The sequence below is a fragment of the Cebidichthys violaceus genome, unplaced genomic scaffold, assembly GCF_023349555.1.
Source record: "Cebidichthys violaceus isolate CVI_PGR_0920_01 unplaced genomic scaffold, fCebVio1.0.p SCAF_11, whole genome shotgun sequence".
Taxonomy (NCBI): domain Eukaryota; kingdom Metazoa; phylum Chordata; class Actinopteri; order Perciformes; family Stichaeidae; genus Cebidichthys; species Cebidichthys violaceus.
In genome coordinates this window covers 10,442,228-10,457,450 of record NW_027176274.1, presented here as the reverse complement: position 1 = coordinate 10,457,450, position 15,223 = coordinate 10,442,228, and the positions used below count along the sequence as shown (strand labels likewise).

Here is a 15,223-nt window from a genome sequence, read left to right as displayed (position 1 = left end):
AACAAGACAACATGATGTGCATCATATCAGAAGTAGTGCTGCAACAATCCATTTAATCAACAGTTAATCCGCCAAACTGTACGGACCAACACTTAAAAACCCAAAGATATTCAGTAAAGTGTAATGTAATGACAAAAAAAACAGCAAATATTCACATTTGAGAAGGTAAAATCCTAATCTTGCAATTACAGTTTATTCTGAAGGTTGTAAAAATGTACTAAAAATGATGTGCAGTGTGGTTGCACCTGTAAAATTGCTTCTTTAGAAAGGGTCATGTGACTTTTTCTTTGTTGGGAGTCTGCTGCTGGGCCACTTGTCTCTGTGTTAGAAAGTGTGTGGGCCTATTTCCCATCATTTCAAGCTTTTCATTTAAATAAAACAATTTATTTCAGACTTTTGAGTATATGCAGACAGGTGCAATGGGAAATAAGGGCCCAAGATAGACTTAGTGTTTGAATAATTAACTTTTGGAAACTCAACTGTGTGGTCTGACGGAGCAAAAAGGGGTTTCACAACCTTCTGACAACTGCACAGAGTCCTGCAGATCGTCCAAACTATCCACTTCCACACCAGTTTGTTCTCCTACTGCACCTGATATGTGAGGCGCATCAACATCCTGCAACCTGACGATGACTCTGTTAAACGGCCGTGTACTGCTGGTGGAATTAATGTGCCTACTAAACAAAAATGTAATTCCCCACAAGCAGGTCAGTCGGCTGAGCTTGTGCGGTGCAATGTGAAATGTGCACTCACAGCAGAAAAAAACAGAGAAAACTACAGTGAGATGAGGCCCCTTGTGGCCACGAGTGGATTCAATCAATCTGAATTAGAGAAGTGAAGGGTTCCAAGGTTTTGTCTTGTTTCATGTGAAGAGGGGGGATAAATTGAAAATTGACCCGGCAGCCTTCATTTAGTGACAATGTGCTAAAGTATCATAAAGTATGATGGGTGTTCATGACAGTGATCTGCACAAGCGCGGGCAATACAGTGGCACAAAGGTTTTCAATTGAAAACCATAATACTCATTAGTGTAACACTCAACATCAGCAGCAATCAGAAGTTGCATTAGCCATGAGAGGGGTGCCTGGACAAAATTACATCCCTAAAAAGGCTCAAATATATAAAACACATACTGGAAAATGCATTAATCAGGACAGCTTTATAGCAAGGGATTATGCACTAATATTTTGAATCCTATATCTCCTTAATATATTAGGCCTTCGAGTGTGAACTGTTCAGTTTTTACAGCCCTGACTAGAATGACCATTCAAAATTCGATGACATTTTATCTGCAATTTCACGTTATTTATCAGTTGAAGATGAGAGGAAAAATGAATACTCTCAAATGATAAAAAATACAGCCTACTGTTCTGCCCCAATACAGAATATGGGAAATAAGTAAAATAATACAAATATTAATACATCATGGTTTTCAAGCAATAATAGAGCAATATATAAAATATACTGAAGCACTTCAGGAGCTGAGGAACAATATATTTAACTGATAACTAAAAACCAGTTTCAGTCAGAAAGAAGTGAGCTAACCAGACCTTCGCAGCAGGCTCATCTCTGCTCAGGGCTACATTAGCTGCTTCTAGCATAACCATAATGGCCATGTTGGCGGTGAAGTAGCATTGTGGGTAATGTAAGCTTCAGGTTTTGACAAGAAGAATGCATGGAATAAAATAGAAAAAACATCTCTCTGGTTCTGCTGCATTTATTTGCTTATTAGCCATGTTAGCTACCATCCCATTGGTCTAAACTGAAATATCTCAACAACAGTTTGATGGATTGTCCTGAAATCGTGTACAAACATTCATGGTCCCAAGAGGATCAATCCTAATGACTTTTCCTGATCCCTGATTTTTCACAACTTTGGTGTTCCCCAGAGTTTTCCCTAGCGCCGCCACCAGGTTGTCGCTATGGTTGACACTTTTGGGTCAGAGTGAATTGTCCAGACAGATTAATGTGAAATTTGTTAGAAATTCGTTTTCTCCTCAGGATGAATCCTAATGATTTTTGTGATCCACTTACATTTCCTCTCATTAGGTTGTCACTATTGTTTTTTTTATTGAAATATCTGAACTAATGGATAAATGTAATTTGGTAAACATTCTTGGTTCCCAAGATCTAGAGCCATCAGGTCAAACTTTCCAATATTGTCCAATACATGGTTTCATAGCAAAACATCTGAAAAACCAATGACATTTCCACCATCATCTTTGTATTTCAAGCTAATTAGCATGCTAATACTCTATACCATTATACCTGTTAAACATCAAAATGCTAGCATGGTCATTGTGAGCAACCAGCACTTATCTGAGCATTAAGCTGTGCCTGTATGCACAGCCTCAAAAAGACGCTAGCGTGGCGGTAGAAGCTTAAATCTTGTTTTTAACCGTTCATTGTGAACCTGAAAAATTATAGTGGTGGAGTTTTGAATACTTAACTGCGTTTTAGGTTTCCATAGCTGTCTTTTATCTGTTTGTTTTCCTTTTGTTTACATGAAATGTTGAGTGTCAAAATGTTCAAATAAAAATCAAAATGAAAAAAAGATACTGAGTTGCTATTTTTTATTTTCTTATCTGCAATAAGAATCACACCATTTGAGCAATATACAAAACGTTATTTTTTTTATTTTCAGTATGAAGTGCTTCAAAACACACATTTGGAATTGTTTTGACAAAAGATCTTAAAAAATTGTCTAGAATGGAGAAGAAGCAGGAATTCTCTGCAGGGTAGTGGACCTCCAATAACCTGTGAAATATTACGTATCAGTTAATCCCACACAATGTGATTACACTCATGGGACAAACAGTAAGTCAAAACCCTCCAGCTGCACCACTCTCCTCTACTGTATCAACATCAGCTGGGGAAACAGACAGGTCTTCTCCACTGCAATCTATCCACCGACTCAGCCACAATAAATCTGCAACACTCTTTAATTAAAACAGCGATTTTGTTACATCAGGAGAGTTTCTTCTCGGTTGCAGCCAACGTCTGTGGTGATGTGGGCTTTGTACAGACAGGGCAGACCACCTGTACGTTTGAGAGGGGTGAGCTCCAGGCCAGCAGCGTTTCAGAGTCTGATCAGGCCTGCGTCGCAATCCTCTCAATGATTCTCCTGTAGTCTTCCACAACAACCTGATAACTCTTCTCCAGCTCCTCGTGCTGCGTCTGAGTGTCCATCTGATCCATGTGGGACACCAGCTCCTCGGGCCGCAGGCACTTCCTCATCTTCGTCAACTCCCTCTGATTCTTCTGCACAAGCATAACGGCACAGATACACACAGGCGAGGCGTTAAATCAGTCCCATCGCTTACAAAAAAAAGGTGCTTAGTAATTCAGTTATTAATCAGCAGTTAGGAACAACTATGTCATAAAGGATGTATAAGCTACTTGGAGAAACAAATACAATGTCAGAACTGAGATTGATGAATATTGTACAATGTTAATAGAAGTTATGGTGAGAATAATCATCATTAACAGCAGATTTTGTATCCGATCCCAAACTTCAACTTCTAGCTATTTCACTAGTTACAAAAGGACAATATGGATTCTACACTGAAAAACATACTTCATCCCAGGTATGAACACCATCTTCATGTTGTTGTGAGAGATCCTTTTGTCTGGTGTTTATACACTACACAATAGGTTTGGATGCCTTTAACAGCAAGATCTAGGTTCAATTTACTGCCGGCTTTGGTGTTTTCATGGGATTTGTTGACAATAAACGAAGAATAGATTATCACCAGTGTTCTCCTTTAATAAAATTGTTTTTTCCCCCACGCTGTAATATCGCTGTCCAAGTGGTTGAGAGCTAATTAAACAAGACAAAGTATGTTATGCAAGATGTGAATATAACAATATAATATTAGCAACTTATGCATGATCAAATAATGGATCCATCAGTTTCAGTTTATATGCGTTTATACAGTAGGCCTTATTAAGACAGTGGTAAACGTCTGCAGTGAAGTCAGAAAGGCTGAAATGTTTTGGATATTGATGAACAAAGTACATAGTCACTGAGCTGAGTGCAATCTGCTGCTTAAATAAAATCCTGCACGCATATGCATGCAGACGTGGTCACTGGGGAATTGGGGATACGAGCAGAAATATATAATCCTCACATTCACAGAGCAGCGGCTTCTGCCATTCGACTAACTACATGCTAAATCTCCTCAGGGAAGGAAAAAGGCTCTGCATCTGGCCACCAGATCTTTCCGTGCCGTTCTCCCAAGGAATTCCTACTTCCCGCTTCACCACATAGGTCATTTCCACGTCAAACGCTGCCTTTTTTTTGGAGACATGTGGTTACCCTGCTGACAGAAAATTCTCTAATGGCTGGTATGCAAAGTCTCAGTGAGCAGCTCAAACATAAAATGGTCACAAGCAAACAGGATGTAGGTGTTATATGTTGGTGCACACAGATCTACTCACTGTCAAGTCTGGTGAAACAAAATGAGAGAAGCTTATGATATTCTGTTCACTAGGCTGAAGCCTGTTACTCTAAATATCTTGAAACTCAAATAAAACCTGCAAGGAGAACATGAGAAAAATAACAAAGCAATTTTTACGAAATTGCACTGTTTTCCAATGAAGTTTGAAAAGTGCTGCAAAAGTAAAGCTACAGAACTCTGAATAGAGACGGCTTTTTTGACAAAGTGCTTCAAACACACTTTCACGGAAAAAATATTTCTCCCAAAGAAATGCAAATCCTAACTAATGACATGTGCCTGAATAGAAAAAAGCTCCAGCAGCAGCAAAACCACAGACGCCTGGTGCGCCCTATTGTGGCTGTAACAATGCAGCACTAGCAATCTATCAATTCTAACAGGAATGAAGATCAATTTTTCCGCTGTTCTAAAAAGGTAACACAATAAACAGTGACAATGTAGAGCTGTAAGCTCTGTACGCCACACATGGGGCCCTTTGCTTCCTACATTGAACGGCTGTAATGTTATGCTAACAAAAAGCTAGAAGACTGCACACCGGATTCCTGCTCGATAGCGACAGAGCTGACAATCAGAATTATTTAATATAATAAATCAGCAAATCACTGAATCGGAAAAAATGCTTTTGTGTGCACAGTTTGACTCCGCACTGGCATGTAAAGCCAGCTGAAGAGGTGATGAGTAAAACCTCACCCTGTATGGTCCAAATAGCCTCTTCTTCACCTCCAAACGATACGCTCGGGCTTTGTCTTCATCACTCATGTCTGTTGCTCTCAGGCGCAGGATTTCATACACTCGCCTTGCATGTTTCTGTAGAAAGGGGAAAACGCGTTATTAAAATATTAATTTTATTTTGAAATGTACAAAACACAAGTGTGCCTCACTGGGAGTCTAACACACTTCCCAACACAATGGCTACAGGAAGTCGTAAGCTTCTCAGGGCTTATAATAAATCAGACCTCTAGTTATCTGTTCCAACAAGAGCACAGTTTTCTCAAGAAAAGCCACCCAGCAGTCATTTTACCTCAAAGAGTCCACACTATGACAACCAGTGACAATAACAGAACACAATCGAGTAGTATTTAAGGCAAAGCAGCAAACTGGGATGGTCAACATATCAATACTGAAAGTTTTGCATGTCTGGAGTATTAAACATAACAATTGAAACGATGGAGAAAAGGGATCATACAAACTGGAATCTGACTTTGTGTTAAAACTGAATTACACAAAAGGTATTTTGAATGAAAGAAGAACTTTAATACATTTGTATTTCACCAAATGACAAGAAAAGGGGTGAATTCATCTTAGTGTTACAGTACACACGTACACAAAAGGGTTATGACCCTGCTCCTCTAGTCGAAAAAGGCTGCATTTTAGTTCAGAGATTTAATATTTCATTAATATAGGCGAGTGAAAGGATCAGTAAAGGCCTCCATCAGCTACAGACCACATAGCCCTCGTGTCCAGCTAGCTCTACACACAAACACACGGTGAAGCTCAAAGCTAAAGACTTGATGTTGGAGCCATTGCATGTACAGCGCAATTTGGATTAATTGTGCATCAATTAATTACATAAAACAACAATTTTGATAATCATGGTTAATCTAGTTCCAACATCTTAATGTGACAATTTGCTGCTTTTCTTTGTTTTATAAATGACTGTACAATAAATATTTTGAATTATAAAACTGCAAAGGGATTTCCCCACTACTTTATAGACAAAACTGTACATATAAAAAATAAATGAGTTGCAGCCTCATACATCACCTTGTTAATTTTCAACTTGTCTTGTGCCTCTTTGGCCATGTCAGCTGAGAAGCCGAGGTGCAGCTTGTCCACAGCGAAGGACTGCAGGCCTTGACAGAACTTGACCAGTACGTAGTCCCTCAGCTTCACGTAGCTCTCAGACGGGTCTTCAGCTGATCGCAAACACCGTCACACAATTCAAATGAGTCAATGGAGGTTTTCCAACCATTTGCAATAAACTTGAGACATATAACTTGTTAATATAGTTGTCAGTGTATATACACGTTTGTGTTGGAGGAGTGGGGGAAATAATGGGCATTTACAAAAGAAAGGCAACAACTTCAAGAAAGTAATTATATTTAAGAATTAAGAAATTACTCAAGTCCAGAAAAACTGTTAGCCGGAACGTTCTGCCTATTCACTTGCTAAATGTTAAGTTCTTCCGTAAAAAAGGATTCCTATCTCAAAGGATGCCTCTTTAGTATTTATCCTCTGTCTCCATGCAGAGAAACTATTTCGATCCAACTAGTTTCAATAGAGCCTCAGCACATTTTAGTATCCACGCCAGCACCCCAAACTAACTCAACCCCTGGATCCACCAGGGACAAATCATTCAAACTGTTTGTGGGAGACGTGAGCATTTCGGAGTAAATGTTTATCTATGCTAAAAACCACGAGGCTCACCTGTGATGTCTTGCACTTTGGGCAGGCTGCAGTAAAACCTGTGCACTGCCTCCAGAAGCTGAGCTCCGTGACCTTCTCCTTGGAACGGAGGCAGGATCAACATTTGGCTGTTTAGTTAAAAGGGCACACACACGCGTGCGTGTGCGTGTGCGTGTGCGCGCACACACACACACACACACACACACACACACACACACACACACACACACACACACACACACACACACACACACACACACACACACACACACACACACACACACACACACACACACACACGGCCAATGAGCAAAACGGGTTTGTTCAAAAATAAGTCCCAAAACTGGTTTATGTGGCGATTCTGAACAGAAGCTGAAATTCTTTGATTCAAAAGCAGGCATTAATAGATTGTTATCCTGATCCATCACATCATAAGCTTATCTATAAAGTTGTTTTCAGATACAAATCACCCTGGATTGGTAATGAAACAAAATCTGCTTGAATGGTTGGCTATATAAGCCAGTAATTTGGGCTCTTTTTGGGAAGAGGATAAAGAAATGTATAATTTTCCACTCCTTTTTCTCACAAAAGAATGGGAAGGCACGTGCTGCCCCAGCAATTACCTTACACGTGGTCGGGTTTTGTCTGGGTACACGTAGTAATTATAAACTGTCATGTAGCCAACAGTTGCGTAGAGAGTCTCCCCATCTTTATTGTACTTTTCAAATCTGCAGATAAAACACAAAAGGCAAACAGGTCAATTACAGGCACACTCCCATGCAATGTCCATTTTAGCCCCCCCCACCACCGACATCAGCATGTTAGAGCAGCCAGGCCCCGATTGGTACACCTGCTACAACCTGAATACATTATGCACTTAATTGGAGTACTGCAACTTAGAGGAAGAGAAGGGGTTGGAGGAGGGACTGAGCTCCTCAAAATCACTTCAGTCCATTTTGCCCATTGTCAGTATTAATAGTTGCCAGGGTAAAGAAAACACTGGCAGAGGCTCTTTTTACTGTTAAGACATTGTTCAGTGTTTCAAAAGACAACAGTATTCAATTCAGCTCTTGCCCCTGAAAAATTTGAAAAGGGCCTTCGGGCACAAAGGAAGCTCTTGCCTGATCAACAATTCTCCTACAGGGGAAATATAATCAAACTGGCCTGGTAATTGGTCACAAGCGCCACAAAGGGGATCTTTGTTTTTCAATGACACAATAAAGGCTTTAGAGGTAGGGGTGGGCATAGAGCAGGGTGTGTGTGTGTGTGTGTGTGTGTGTGTGTGTGTGTGTGTGTGTGTGTGTGTGTGTGTGTGTGTGTGTGTGTGTGTGTGGGGGGGGGGCACTCACACAAGAAAGAAGTCCCAACGATCGTCATCTGCGTCGATGAAACTGGCCGTCTCTATGAACCACATGAGGAAGGTCTGCAGGCGCTCGTGGTACTCTAGGAATCCGGGGCCGGTGACATCAGCCTGGGGGCAAATACGGCAAAAACTAAATGTCTGCTGTGGTTTAGAGTTAAATCCCGTCCCCGACATTAAACCTTAGAAGCAACGGCAATTATTTAAAAAAAAAGTTACAAACTGATCTTGAAATGCATAAGGGATGTTTGTACCTTGTGGATCTGGTACGTGAGTTCTCCGGCCTCCTCGCTGTGGACGGTGTACGTGTGGAGCAGAGTGCCGAAGGGCTTGAAATTGGCCTCTTTCTCCAGCAGTGAAATGAAGTCGTCGGAGTTGCAGGTGAACCCAGCGGGAACGATTTCCCGGATCTTTCCCTCGATATCATCTGGCTAGATAACACAATGTGCATAAATTTAATCATTCAACCAACAAATCAGGATGTAAAAAAAGAAAAAAAAAAGAATCATAATTTCTTCCTTGTTCACATTTGAAAGACTTGTTTCCATAAATGTGACCAGCGAGGTATTTTCTGACAAATTCAAATATTAAAACATACTTTGTTTTGTACACAGATTATATGTTCATATAAGTTGTTCTTATATTAGGCATGAAGGGAAAAGGACAGTTAATCATATATAATAAAACTGGGAGCATACATGTTTTGTGCCAATGAAAAGAAAACCATTAGGCAATTAAAACTGTCAGCTGAGCAGAGATCACCCTCCCCCACCTCCCCGGTGAAAAGACCACTTAAATAGGTACATTTAGTACTTACGTTAAACCATGAATATGTGATGAAGTTGCCACAATAAACACATTTCTGCTTCTCACTGGGAAATTAAATCTTATGAATTGATCTCAACTTAACAAACCTTTGGGGCATCCATAATAGAGGCCTCTCCTCTAATCCTGCCAAGTGAACCCAATCAAATGAATTGGCCCCTGCGTTTTTTTTCAAAGAGCCTCGGAGACAAAGGGGCCCTACCCTTGGACTTTTTTCTCAGTGCAACCTGTGGTTAGTTCAGCTGTAATGTTTGCATTGTATCCATTTCCACAAGGATTGACATGAGAACACTTTGCTGAGCAGCCCTTTCACACCATTTACATGTGTGATGGGCATTATTGCAGCACAGAGGCCCTCGCTGCTCAGCATTGAAAACGGGGAAATGAAGAAGGTCTGAGCAAAATGCACTACAAAAGGCTAATACAACATACTGCTAATTCCCCCCCCTTTCAGACATCAGCTAATATCTAACTGGAAGTAATGCACCTGCAGCTGAATGCCTCTTAACCATTGTGATTGTTCAGCCACATTTCTAAGGAACAAGGACAATACTTAAAAGGCCATGGACAAACAAGTCCCTTTGTCCCAAGCACTCTCCTGCATACTAGACACTAAATTGCACAGCCTTCCAGAATAGATGCCTTAGTTTGGCATGAATATAACTTAACAAAGTACCTTTAGAACATTTTGTTAATGTCTTTGATTTCTAACAATAACCACAAAGGGAGCACAAACTATCTAATTTGTCGTGTTGGTGTTATGCCATCTCTTTAATCTACTCCAAAGACCACACTACAACCAAAATCTGCAGTCATTTTTTAATGTTTAGAGTAAATCTGTAAAACAGGGGCTTCATTTTTTTTTGTTAAAGGATATTTACACATCCACGTTGATTATGAATGGAAAGGAAATAATGACATTACGAGTACTTGGTAGTTTCCAGCCCATGTGCACAAAAGGTCTGGTGCTATAAATCAGCGTTTTTTTCCGTGAGAGGTCCAGCGCTGCGTGTTTTTGGCGGATTTAAAAGGGGAGAAGGTGATGTGGTGATGAGAGTCTTGTATCAACGCGGCAGCTGCATAAACTCCAATCTCTGCATCCCCTCGTCTCTCGCTCTCTCTCTCTCTCTCTCTCTCTTCTCTCACCAGCTGCACCGCACCCCGACCGTCCACACGCACTCAGAGACAAACACTCTTCAGATGCAGCCTGAACTCTGGTGCTCCCCTCACTCTCTACCTCTACACCAGCTGCACTCAAACCCTTAACAAGGTGAACACTCAGGGGGTCAACACCGAAACACTAAAGTAGTGGCGCACATTGACAGTGAGCCAGCCATTTCAGTTTGAATATCAGCTCTAAACTATGTTCCCCCCCAAAAAAAGTCTAATGGCTCTCTTCAGGTTTAAAAATTGCTTGCCATGGCAGTTTTTTTACCAGAGATGAAAGTAATGTTGAATGTCTATCGGAAGGAACCGTGGACGTCACAGGGTCACGTTGGAATTTGAGTGCGTCCACAAGAAACAAGGAAACCTGGTGAGTTTACAAGTTGCTCCCGCTACCACCAGTGGAAGGCTACATTGTCCAGTGAGGGAGCCCCTGCTGTTTCCAGACAGGACAGATGTCCCCACAGTTGAATCATCTGACCTCAATAGGGCCCCCTGGCCAACTCTTGGATTCGTTTTTGCATGTTTGCTGCATTGACAGCTTCAGGGGAATATTCAAAGCGGCCTTTTGTGAAGTCTCAGAAAAGGAGCTAGCAGTACGTTAAAGCATTTCACTTTACTGATTGTTTTTTTTTGTCCAAATACTGGCTATTGATAATATGTAAATTCTTATGTCTGGCCATTTAAAAAAAAAAAAAGAAAAAGAAAAAAAAAGGCAAAACGTTTTCAAACTAAGCAGTGCAACTAACGTTTAAGTCATTAGCGGAGAAATAAAGTCAACGAATGCATTCATCGTTACATAAAAAGGGTCGTCTCACATTAAAGAATAATAAACCTACTGAAGATTAGTTTGAGGATATTCAGCCTCAACAATTTTGATTGTTGATGACTTGAGCAAACAATTCGCTCCTGGAAATATATGTACAAGATATCCAACCGTGTCACATTACTCCTCCTGCTGATTCAATCACACACACAAAAAAAATCAATTCCTCATGTTAGACCCCACGTACAAAACCATTTTAAAAGCCTTCTCTTCCGTCAGGGAGGAGTAGGATTAGTGTACTGGCACAGGGGGCCGCGGTGGGCTGAGATTTAGTCTAACAAACCAGGAGATCTCTTACAGGAATAATGCCACCACCCAGAGAGGCTTTGAGTTACTTCAGTACATGAAGAAACAGCACACCGGTATATCACAAAAGAGCACCAAAGGTCTATCAGCTCGCCGTAAAGAATGAGTGATTGCGCAATCCTTCTGTCATCCAATTATGGAGGCAGCCACTCAGTAACGCTGCACAGTATTACCAACAGGTCGATTCAGATTATTAAGGATGTCTGTTGCTGTACTTTGATGTGATGTTGAGTTTTTCAAAACATTTTGACAAAAATGAAAATCCTGTTTCATTTTTACTTTTATGGTCGCCTGCTGTTAGTTTTCCAAAATCACTAATTATATGTGACATCGGGTAACAAAACTAACATTTTCACAACTACACTCAAAATACGGCAAATGCCTTTTTTCCCCTTCAGTTTACCAACATGCTGCAATACTTTTGAACAGCCTCCGCTTGGGTTATTTATGTTTTACCATTTCACAATACTGAATCATAGTGGTCATCAGAAAAGTCTCTTTGATGGCAATACATGTAAATATTACAAATCATTAATTATAATGCAATACAATTCAACAGCACCACAAACTGCAGCCTCCAAACTGATCATAAAGTTGAGTCACCACCTCTCTAAGACAACACCAGGCTTCATGGTGGGGTCGATGTGTTCCTGCTGATGTGTTTGGTTTCTATGTTAAAGATATGATTTAGTATACTGGCCAAAAAGTCTCTCATCCATGGATGGAGCTCCTTCAGGGTACGCAGACCTTTAGGTGGCCTCCATCACCAGTGACTTCCTCAAGCAGACAGCATGTTTGAGTCAGACTGCAGCTTTGCCAAAATGTTTTACATTTCTTTAATTATTTATCTCTCTCTTGTTACTTAACCTAATCACAGATGTGTTTACTCTCTGCAATGTCACACAAGAGCGCTTTTAGCATCCAGCAGACACAGAGCTATAAATGATCATCCCATTGAATCCCTGGTATTAGCCACCTCATGATCGGAAGTTCACATTTAACTGCTGGATGCTTGACTTTTTTTTAACTCAATACAATATTTGTTTTAATCAATACTTTGTCTCAAATTAGCCATCTAATAAACAGGATAATGTACAAGGAGTGGCTTATTATTGCAAAATGAACTGCTACAGGGTGATGCAGGAAGCTGACGCGCTGTACATGATTATTGCTCCAATAATCATTATAATAACAGAACAGAATGGCTGACAAGTATAATAAGCAGTGATCCTGCCACAGCTCTCACAGACACATTTAAGGGTGCTTCTAAATTAAAAAAGGAACAATGAAATGCATGTCCTACCTCCACACAATCAAACATCTCAGTGACTTTTGAGGAATATTTCACTTTGAAGAGGGTGCTCAAGTTCCCAGCAGTGTAGAAGAGCTGTATCTGAAGACCTTTGTATCCAAAAGCGACCTCACTGCAGACAAAGTGATTGGAATCATTAAAAATCTGAGCAAGGCTACTGTATTTATTAACGAGGACAGTGACCTGCATTCAGAAAAATAATAAAACAGCAGCCGTGTTATGTAGTGTGCAGTCTAGGATTATTCATACCACAGGGACAATAACAACAATCTGATTATGCCTTTTTAATGACATTCATTAGTGAGTGACAAATGCTTGCTGTAGGTCTGGCCACTTATTTCACATAGTTGCATTGTTTCTCTCACCACTACATCACTGGCAGTTTATGGCAAAATAGATTTCACCATTATGCAACTGTGTGTGATTGAGCTTTACTAGCAATTACGCTGGCTGAAATGATTAATGCCCCAATTACTGAGTTCCCTTTGAGCTGATTGCAGCAAGTGCAAAAATAACCAATCCTAGTTTTGACTAATTTGGAAATGTAATTTAGAGCATAACGACACAGACACAGGTGTCACGGCGATAATGTAGTAAGTAGCAATGACTCTTTGTGCATCACATCAGGCTTATAATGTGACACTTTACAGCTTTTTGTGAGACTAAAACAACACGAAAGACAGACCTTTGTTCCTGTTTTTATCGTTGCATACCTGAGACTAAACTTCCCTGCATTCTCTACAAGACTTAGTATGAAACAGACTTGGTATTGGCAAGTACTCTATTTTATTGTATCATGTTCTGTTGTACCAAGTAGAGAGCATCGATTGCCATTTTATTTTATTCCCCGATTCCGATTTTTGACCTGCTGATTTTGATTCTGATCAGCGTATTTTGGACAGTTGTGATAAATTGGGAGCTTTATGTCTTTGCCACGCAAGCTGAAGAACCTCCACACCAACGGCATGTTGACTGCGCGTGTGTGCGTTTAAGTCTGTGCCACTAGCTTCTTCTGTCTCAGGTCAGATGAAACTGCATTTGTTGCTTTTCGGAGCAACATGATGACAGAGACGTGCCGATAACAGCATTTTTTTTTATTCATAGTGGAGAGTCTCCCCCCACGGATGCAGCAGTGTGTTTGACAGCTCTGGTGAACGTTATGCTGGAGTTGTCGCTTCCATGGTTTATTAGAGGAGCATAGACCCTTTCAGGATAGCTCAGGGCGTAAAGCTTCAGTTTCCCTCCTCTATTGCATATTCACTTTTGAAAATGTAACACAGCGTCCTTCTACATTAACTATCTTGAACAAGCTTTTCATTACATTGCATTAGCCTACACAACAGTTTTATAACAAGCAGGGAAAAGCAATGACGAGGAAATAAATACTCACTCATCCCCATAGATTTGGTGGCTGTACTCAGGGTGGAATGTGGTGCCATCATCCTCAACATCCTCCGGAAAGCGAACTGAGAGGAGAAGACAGGGTTCAACCAGCTAATGTGAGAAAATAGAAGCTATGCATTGTCACTGCACACATATTATCATATTAATTTACAAAACATATCATACACATACCCAGTTTCAAGCATATAGCTTCATTGGTGTCACACTTGTATTCAGCCAGTTTCTTCTCCATGGTATTTACTCCTGAAAACACATAACAACATAAACCACAAACCAACTGGAAATTGTTAAGTTTTGTCAATTTTTAAACATTAGTTGTTTCTAAAGGACTATTTTCTACTTCTCCATTTCAACTTAATGGAGAGTTTAATTAATGAATCTGTTTCTTGCTGCATAATAAGAGTGGTGCAGGTTTAGCTGCTTTACAAAAACTGCCCTAACGCTACCAGTTGTCTCTTAAGGTTAAGGAGGTATGGGTAGGTTACGGTGTGTTGTGAGGGGAAAGGGCATCAAAGCGAAGTTAAGGATGCCAGCATCCATCAACACACTCGACGCACAACGTGACAACCCAGGCGTTACATAAACACACCAACACACGGTATGCTATGACAGCCTGTTAGCATGCTACTAGCAGGCAGGCCCCTACTGCTGCTTTGCAATGCGACGTTAGCTTAGCTCAATTAGCTATGTTTTCAACAGATAACCCGGGGCAGTATACTACTCAACTGGCCTTAAAGGCCGTCGTCCGTATTTCAGTGGATATCCATTACAACGAAGAGAGCAGTAGTATAGCATGATAGCATTTAGCCACTCACCCGCCATTTCTGCACACTGATGTGCGGAGCTGTGTTGTCCCAAAAGACCCGCGGAATCAGGACAACTTCCGGGTCCTTGTGCTTCCGTTAAAAACAGGATGTAGTTTTTTTTGTTGACGGTTCCTGTAGTATTACGCAAAACGACTGTGGAACTTGTGATTTTACCACATATTAACTCCGTAAAGTAAATAAAATGGCAATTTTGAACAAAACTAACTGGTTGGATACAGAGGAAGGTGAAAAAAACACCCTGTTTACAAACACAATTTAGTTATATTAGGGCTGCAAATACAGATTATTTTCGTAATTGATTGGTTTCAATTGAGCCAACACCAGCATAACATTAAC

At 40.5% G+C, this 15,223-nt stretch overlaps 1 protein-coding gene across 1 annotated transcript; it reads right to left on the bottom strand.

Moving 5' to 3' along the window:
• Positions 1–2,556: 2,556 nt before the first annotated feature.
• Positions 2,557–14,955, bottom strand: hat1 (histone acetyltransferase 1). Its single transcript, XM_068704451.1, has 11 exons — positions 14,876–14,955; positions 14,232–14,303; positions 14,047–14,122; positions 12,648–12,768; positions 8,478–8,654; positions 8,213–8,334; positions 7,487–7,591; positions 6,885–6,991; positions 6,222–6,373; positions 5,148–5,264; positions 2,557–3,261 (listed from the first exon to the last, which is right to left on the bottom strand). Exons 1-11 carry the CDS (start codon positions 14,880–14,882, stop codon positions 3,091–3,093), a joined length of 1,227 nt encoding a protein of 408 aa, XP_068560552.1. The 5' UTR covers positions 14,883–14,955; the 3' UTR covers positions 2,557–3,090.
• Between the last annotated feature and the right edge of the window lie 268 nt (positions 14,956–15,223).